The sequence below is a fragment of the Dipteris shenzhenensis genome, chromosome 5, assembly GCF_047967505.1.
Source record: "Dipteris shenzhenensis isolate YYH24624 ecotype China chromosome 5, Dip_SZ_1.0, whole genome shotgun sequence".
Lineage (NCBI taxonomy): Eukaryota > Viridiplantae > Streptophyta > Polypodiopsida > Gleicheniales > Dipteridaceae > Dipteris > Dipteris shenzhenensis.
The window spans coordinates 35,596,169-35,604,707 of NC_141600.1; the positions used below are offsets into that span (position 1 = coordinate 35,596,169).

Below are 8,539 nucleotides of genomic sequence, written 5' to 3' on the forward strand. Positions count from 1 at the left end.
ATGCAAAATAGATGAGTGCAAGAGAGTGATAGAAAGGAACGAATTCATGATTGGAGGAGAGTGATATGCTTGGATGAGGAAGATGGGAGAAAGTGACGTGTGTACTTGTAGCGATGAAGAGATAATGTAATCATGCTTATACATGGAGGCACTTCTAATGTAATCATGGCTATAAATGGATGCACTTTTAATGTAATCATGCCTATATATGGGGACACTTTTAATGTAATCATGCCTATATATGGGGACACTTTTAATGTAATCATGTGTACATATATGAATGGAGAGATAATTTAATCATGCCTATATATATGCGCTTCTAATGGTGGAAAAGATAGAGTTGTTCAATATAGCTCTCCCTCTCCTTCTCATCATGTTGCTCTTTGACCCACCTTAGATATTTGACACATAAAGCCTTCAAGTTACATGGAAATTAAGCAGCCAGCTCTTCCACAAGAAATAAAAGTGGTGCACACTATTTAATTTTTTAAAACCATATTTATAGATCTCATGTCCTTACAACCAACATAAAGTGGAAGTGCCAAACTTTTTATATTTCAGCATGAACTAATAATCCACATTCAATAAAAATGAGTTGAATAAGTGCATCAACATCCGAGAAATTCAAACCTTATTGTCGTATAATTCTCCTACAACCAAGTTTACGGAACTTAACCAATAGCTACAGAAGTATCTAGGAGAACATTTTTGAGCTCCTAGGAGTTTTAAAAACCACTCAAACTAAACATATGGGGAGAAATGCAGTCTCAAAAGGGCCTCGAATTAGTGTTTCCTAATTTCACGAGATTAGAGAGTGATTTGAGGTGTATGAATGCATGTGCTTTGAGGTGTGGGGCAATACCATTTCAAGTTGACAAAAGCATCTATGGGTGGGGAGACCTTAACCCACATGATCTTTAGTCCTAGCCCTTGATCTAATCTCTAATCCAAGGGATACAATCAAATTTGAGGTAGAGCACTCCCAACCATTAGATCAATGGGTAGATCTATGGGATGCCCTCAAAAGAGAGAGGGATCCAATATAAACCCTTCATCATAGCAGGAGGGGATGAAAGGAGAAAGTGCCACAATCTTAGTCATTGATTTGCAAGAGATTTGAGGGAGGACATGAAAGAAAAAGGCACTTTACTTAAGCCATTGATTTGATAGAGATCAAGGAAAGAGATGCACCAAAAAGGCACTTCATTTTGTTCCATCCATTTTATTTAAAAGAGATCCAAGAGAAGAGATGCACCAAAAAGGCACTTCAATTTGGGCTGTTTAATATGCACTCAAATCCTAGCCATGAATTGTGTGCATGCATCTTCACCCTCCAAAATGCACCTCAATCTCCACCTTCAATTGTGTAATCGATCTCCACCGTAGATCTAGCCAAGATCTAATGGTCCACAACTAGTGGCACCGTCTCCTTCTTTAATACCATTCCTTTTGTCAAAGTTTACAAGTTTGGAACCCACAAAGGTGCCTTCCTTTAGCTAGTTACTATTTTATGCGTCCTAAGCCTTCGGTTCATCCACCATCCACCTCCATCCAAAGGCCAAGGTTACCCAATTTCGAAATAAAGGTACACATGTTAGTTCAATCAATGCTAGGGGGTCCTTAGCCCATGGGTTACGATAGTTGGTGTTTCTCCTCTAGTGGGAAGAAAAACACAAGAAGCACTATGCAATTGTGCTTCTTTAACCACACTCCCTTATGATACCTCGGCAACAAATGAGGGCGGCGAGCACATCTATATAAAATCCCCTTTAGAGCATTACATGCAAGCTTCCTAGCATAGCCTTTGAAGCCCCATGACTTGGGTACATGGAAGGAGGAGATCTACAACAAGAGTAGGAGTAGTAAGGCCACATATTGGTTGTAGGCTTTAGTTCCCAGGGCATGGTCCATGGGAGAAAACATGGCTGTTCCCATTTTGAATCCATCCTCTAAACTCATGCTGGTCCCAATGAGGTACTAAGGCCTGAAGTCAATTCCTAAGCATAGGGGCACATGTGAGGAAATAGAACCATCTACATGACACCACGGTGATTAGAGAACCACCCCTCTTGCATGAAGAGGCTCTTATTGGTTAATCGATTTTAGCCTACTTTGATCGTCAACTTGACACTCCTAAATTTGTGCTATCGTTACACTTTTCTTAAAAAAGTGTCCCACACCATTTTTTGCCATGTGGCCCCTTACTATTTTGGTTCTTTCTCTCTCTCTCTCTTTGCAAATCATTCGGACTTCCCGTCGGAACTTTCCTATACAAGGGTTTCCATCACCTGTGTTCCAAATCAATCATTCATTATCTTAAGAATTGTTTTCCTTTGACAGAACCAATTGAAGGGAGTGCTCACGAGTACTTGTACTCCCTTGTTTTGTATGTCAACTTCTAGCCCAAAGCAGACACCTTTGTGGAACTCATAAGGGCGAATTTGTCAATGAGAAATATCCTCTCTAGCTCTAACCCAGCAGAACAAGCTTGCAGAGATCCCACATGTCATGGAGACGACGGGTCTCCTTGCGTTTTTTATAGACGCTGGCCGGTAGAAGAGAATAGGCATCAACAGAAAATTTTGGCTTCACAAGTATCTGTCAACGGATTCATCTATGAATGAAGAGGTCGGAGTCGATCCCCTGCTTTTTGAACCGCCCAGCCACCTTCGATGACTTGGCTTTTCTATTGAGTCAATTTGGTAAGTCCAAGAACCTGCCTGATGGTAGACGTGTGCATAACTACATCAGCAGACATGGGTTTGATCACAGTACATTTCTAGGGAATTGTCTCATTCAAATGTACGGAAACTGTGGGACTTTGGTTGATGCTCAAGTCGTTTTTAACAAAATCCGTCACCCAAATGTGTACTCATGGAACTTATTAATCAAAGCGCACGTCCAGAACGAGAGTTTGGAAGGTGCAAGACGCGTGTTTGTCAAAATGCCATGTCGGGATGTTGTCTCTTGGAATGGTATAATTGCAGCACTTGCCCAGAATGGGCGTGGTAAGGAGGCTTTGGATCTCTTTTGTGAGATGAATTCAAATTGTATCAAGCCAAATAACATCACTTTTGTCTGTGCATTAGATGCGTGTTCCAGCTTGGAAGCCCTTGAACACGGGGAAGAGATCCATGCTGCTATTGTTCATGAGGGTTGCGAACAAAATTGCATTGTCGGGACTTCACTTGTCACTATGTATGGCAAGTGTGGTAGCCTACACGACGCAAAGAGTGTGTTTGGGAGAATTCATAATCGAAACGTTGTTACTTGGACTGCCATGGTTGCAACCTTGGCCCAGAATGGTCATGACACGGAGGCTTTAAATACGTTCCATCAGATGCAGCTTGAAGGCATCGAGCCAAATAAAATTTCCTTCATCTGTGCCGTGGATGCATGCACTAGCCTGGAAGCGCTTGAAGAAGGACAGAAGATCCATGTTGCTGTCGTTCGCAGCAGATATGAACAAGATGTTGTTGTGGGGACTTGTCTGATCAATATGTATGCCAAGTGTGGGAGTTTGCACTGTGCTGAGAGTGTACTTTGTCAACTGCAACATAGGAGTGTTGCGTGTTGGAATGCCATGATTGCAGGGTATATTCAAAGTGGGTATGAGAAGAAAGCCTTAGCTTTCTTTCATCAGTTACAGCTTGAAGGCATCAAGCCTGACAACATTACATTTGTTTGTGCCCTTGATGCATGCACTCGCCTTGCCATTCTTAAAGAAGGGCAGGTAGTCCATGCAGCCATCGTTGACAGTGGATGTGAGCAAGATTTGGTGGTGGGCAATGCCCTTATTGATATGTATGGCAAGTGCAGGAGTCCACAAGATGCGATGGTTGTTTTGAGCAGAATGCTACATCAGGATGTCATCTCATGGACTAGCTTGATTGCAGGGTGTACCCAGGATGGACATGGTGAGGAGGCTTTGGACTTTTTTTTTCAAATGCAGCATGAAGGTTTTGAGCCAGATAAGATGACTTTTGTCTCTGTTCTTGATGCATGCTCGAGCCTGGCAGCGCTTGGAGAGGGTCAGGAGGTCCATGCTGAGGTTACTGCTAGGGGTTTTGAGCTAGATAAGGTAGTGGGTAATGCCCTTGTGGATATGTATGGCAAGTGTGGGAGTTTGGACAATGCAAAGAATGTTTTTGACAGAATGCCTCATCGGGATGTCATCTCATGGACGGCCATGATTTCTGTATTTGCTCAGAACGGCTATGCAAAGGAGTTGCTGGATCTTTTGCAGGAGATGCAATTTGAAGGTGTAAAGCCAAATGATGTCACGTGCAGATGCATCCTTACTGCATGCAGTCACACTGGACAGGTTGACGATGGCTGGCAGTTCTTTGTCTCGATGGAGAGAAATCATGGCATTGCACAGACACAGGACCATTATGTATGCATGATTGATCTCCTTGGTCGTGCTGGACACTTGGATCAGGCAGAGGACTTGATCAACAACATGCCGTGTGAAAACATTGCCCTTGCATGGTTGTGTCTGATGAGTGCCTGCAGAATACATGGGGATGTGCAGAGAGGAATACGCGCTGCAAACCATTGTTTACAATTAGATCCAAACAATGCTGCAACCTATATAATGCTGTCAAACATATCTGTATAGAGAATAGCTGTCATGAAGTGTGTTGTACGTAGTAGAAGACATGATCTGAAGCAGGAGCCTATACATTTCCACAAGCACCCGATACTGGTTTCACTCAGAAGCAAACCAAAAAGTGTGCTTGTAGGGAGTATGTAGGAGAAGACGTGATCTGAAGCAGGAGCCTATACACTTCCACAAGCCCCGAATACTGGTTTCACTCACAAGCAAACCAAAAAGGTTGCAGAACTTGGGGTGCAAAGGAAGTTCCTTGGGATAGGCAAAAGTGCGATTCCCTTTCTCTTCATGCAACTCCAACAGAGACCTACAAGAGCTTTTGGAGTTGCTCATTCAGTTATTGCTAAGCTTTTTTTCTCTGTAAATCTGACAGAGAAGATGTACTGGATAACAAGTTTGAAATCAGAGAGGATATCGGAAAAGATTTATAAAGGATGGGAAAGACAACAATGCCCTAGAAAATGCTCCAGGGTTGGGTTCAGCATGGAGAACATTCTTGCATAAAATCTGCCTCAAGGCATTGGTGCTAGTGAGGCGTAAAACAGGGAAAACAGAGATCTTTATTGAAAAATTATTGCCACATTCATTCCTTATCTTTCATGGTACCCTGATATACTGTTGCTTGAACATTCCACGAAGGATATTGGCAGGTTGGATGTGTGGTTTGATATCTCAGGGTAACTGTGTAACATCACCAATCCTTGTACAATATTTGGAGAATCTCTACCCTTCATTTGAGGGCCTTATGTTCTGAAGAAAGCATGGTGAATGTGAGTGTATCCTGATAATGTTGATGTTTCAGAAAAGAAGGGAGGGTGCCTTGGTTCTTGAAGGCTGAGGAGGCAACCACTGTGCATTCAGTGCCTGAGCAAGAAGGAAGGTTTTGGAGGGGGAATAGCGTACATAGAGAGCAACAGTGGCCTTTAAGGCGATGTGTGCCAGGCAGTACCATGGTGCAGATAGGCTTGGGCATGTGCAGTATCGAGGGGGTTGATGCAAGTGTCATGAAGACATGAGTGACAATTTCAAGTGTTTATTAGGAACAACCTTGGTTGATGCGAATGGCACAAAGACATGAGGGGGAATTTTAAGTGTCTTCTAGGAAATTTTTTGACAACATGGGATTCCTAAAAATCAAGTTGCTTCCCCGTTTTTTAAATAAAAGTTGCTTCCCTTGAAGCAGCTACTAATGAGAGTCACACTGCTGCAAGGTAGTGGTTAGTGTGCGGGACAATAAAAGCAAGTGGTAGTGGCACCACTGTTTGGTGTGAAAATAAAAGTTCCACCCATAGTAGCCTGAGCATGGGTGAAACCTTCTTTCTGAACAAAAGGAGAAAGCTCGAAAGGAGAATTTGTGTTTTGGATCTTTGGGAGGATTGTCCAAATAATAAAGATCACCGCACAACCAAGATGGTTGTCATGCAGGGTGACACTGACATGGAAAGCAGTCTTGAGGCTGACGGGCTACAATTCAGAGAGCAAGCAATTCCATTCGGGTTTGATTCTATCTTGATGTGTGCTTTTGTTTTAAAGAATGTGGAGGATCCTGTTGGAGGTCAACATCTCCTGATAACACCTTAGTGAGAGAGGGCCAATGCTTGTGGGTGTGCCCGCCCCCCGTGAGGCCAGGCTAGTCCAAAGAGAGGGCCTTGTTGTGGGTGTGCCCACCCTCCGTGAGGATAGAGTAGGAGCAGACCAGGGCAGCTCAGATCCAGCCTAGTACGGCCTGTTTGTATACCATGGTGGCTGGCTGTGGAGGCACCCTTGACAGGCCAGGAGAGGTGGCCTTGTAGGCAGTTCTTTGGGGCAGCATATATGACTGCTAGGTCGGTTTGGCAGGCCCCAGCAGAGGCGTGCTTTGCTGAGGTGGTCCGACCTGCTGGTCGGCCACTCAGCAGCCTCTATATGGCTGCATGTCAGCCTTTCTTGTGGCGGGTCCCAGGGCAGAGGGGGTCGGCCCCCTAGAGGTGCAGGCTGTGTGCTAGCCCTTTATAGGGGGCAGAGGTGGGTCGGCCCACCCTCTATGCTGGTCGGTGGTGTAGGGCAGGGGGTCGGCCATGAGCCCCCCTGCTGGTCGGTTGTATGAGGCAGGGGCTGACCCTATTTATAGGGCCCCCTCCCCTCATTTGTTTCCAGCTTGTGGAGCAGCAGTTCAGCTCATTCCAGGGCTTGGCAGAGGAGCAGAGCCAGCCCAGTCTTGCACCTGTGGAGCAAGGTAGTGGAGCAGTTCATCCACTCCCTTGTGCTCCCTTCCATGTGGTTGTTGAGCTGTGTGTTCCCAGCTGGCCAAAAGTATATGGGAGCATTTGGCATCCATGTATAACCGAACCTTTCCCATGAAGAGGGTCTCATTGGAGGTCCATATGAGGTGGTTGGATCCCAAGAAATCTTCATCGATGCGGGAACACATCAACAAGTTACAAGAACTTCAGCAGGAGATCCTCCAGGCAGGGAAGCGGATTTTATCAGCAGCGGACATGGCGATTACTCTACTCTCCCAGTTATCCTCTCAGTACGGGACCTTCTATTCATTCTTGATCACCAGTGGTAGGGTGAATGAGTTGACCTGGGAGGAATTGGTCCCCATGGTGCTTGACCAGGAGGAGCGCTTCGTCGATCGTACCTATGACAGTCAGCTTGAGGCTTTGACAGCTGATCAAAGTTGCAGAAAGCAGTTGACAGCTGAGGAACGAGAAGCTCTCAAGGCATCCCGTACGTGTAACCAATGTGGTCAGAAAGGTCATTATTGGCGTCAGTGTCCCCAAAGGAACGTAGAGGGGTCTAGTAACCAGGTAGCCAAGAGTGTGACTGCTGCGACCACGATTACTCCAGCCTTTTAGTAGCACTTGGCAGGAGCTGCCAGTAGGATTTCTGGCTGTAGATGGAGGATTGCTTGCTTGTTTGTGGCAGCTGGACCTGCCAATCAGGTGTACTCAGTAGGGAGTCATTAATCGAGGTAGGCTTTCAGGTGGACCTTGGAGCCATGAGGACTTGTTCCTGCCGACTCAGGTGGCAATCTGTTATCAGTTTCTATTTTGTGTGGACGTTATGATCTGGCAGATCTGGAGGAGGTCTCCTAGTGTTCTGCTGCAACAATTGTCTGAGGTTGCTGGAGATCGGGATGGGTCAGTAGATTGCTAGTAGACACAATTGATTGATCCTTGTGAGCCGTTATATGCCCATTGTCATTAGAGCACTAAAGTTCATTGATCTAGCGACAGTGTACCAGTTTGGACTTGAGAGGCTCTCTCTCTATCGGTAATCCAGACATAGGCTAAATGTGTTATTTTTCCTTTCTTTTTTCAAAATTATCAGAGAAGCAAAACATAAATATTGGGCAACTACCATATTTCAAATCCACCTTGCTGGAAATAGCAGCTCCATGCAATATATCATACAGATAATCTGTCCTAGCCATAGGATATGTGTGTTTGATAGTAACCTTGTTCATCCCTGGGTAATCAAGACATAGAGAAACTTGTTATCTTTCGTTTTTTTCTGTCAGGTGGATCTGTGAGAAGCGCAGCAGAAATGAACGGAAGAGAGAGAGCGATAGCACGCCTCACACACGCACTGAGGAGGGAAAGAGAGAGAGGCACAAGAGAACTGCAAGTGATCTTTGGAGAAAACCCCGCTACATCAGGGGGAAAACCACGGAAACAACGGGCTGCTCGAGAGCTTGGAGCACACAGCTCAACAACCATGTGGAAGGGAGCACAAGGGAGTGGATGAAGTGCTCCACTACCTTGCTCCACATGTGCAAGACTGGGTTGGCTCTGCTCCTCTGCCAAGCCTTGGAATGAGCTGAACTGCTGCTCCACAAGATGGAAACAAATAAGGGGAGGGGCCCTATAAATAGGGTCAACCCCTGCCTCGTACAACCGACCAATAGGGGGGCTCATGGTCCCCCAGGCCCAAGGCCAC

The 8,539-nt window shown here is 45.3% G+C and overlaps 1 protein-coding gene across 2 annotated transcripts; it reads left to right on the forward strand.

Moving 5' to 3' along the window:
• The first annotated feature begins 2,329 nt into the window (after nt 1–2,329).
• Nucleotides 2,330–6,097, forward strand: LOC147901950 (pentatricopeptide repeat-containing protein At2g13600-like). 2 transcript variants are annotated; one of them, XR_015541014.1, is made up of 2 exons: nt 2,330–5,292; nt 5,418–6,097. XR_015541014.1 is itself a non-coding variant. In XM_087374929.1 (2 exons), the coding sequence occupies exons 1-2, from the start codon at nt 2,621–2,623 to the stop codon at nt 4,619–4,621; spliced, it is 1,614 nt and encodes a 537-aa protein (XP_087231055.1). In that variant the 5' UTR covers nt 2,330–2,620; the 3' UTR covers nt 4,622–5,293. The 2 variants fall into 2 exon arrangements, 1 of the variants encoding a protein (XP_087231055.1); XM_087374929.1 differs by lacking the exon at nt 5,418–6,097 and having other exon boundaries at nt 2,330–2,702; nt 3,090–5,293.
• Nucleotides 6,098–8,539: the final 2,442 nt, after the last annotated feature.

Coding starts and splice junctions, on each gene's coding strand:
- LOC147901950 (XM_087374929.1), top strand. CDS start 2,621: ATGAAGAGGTCGGAGTCGATCCCCTGCTTTTTGAACCGCCCAGCCACC. Junction 2,703..3,089: donor TTTTCTATTGAGTCAATTTG/GTAAGTCCAAGA, acceptor TCTGTGCATTAG/ATGCGTGTTCCAGCTTGGAA.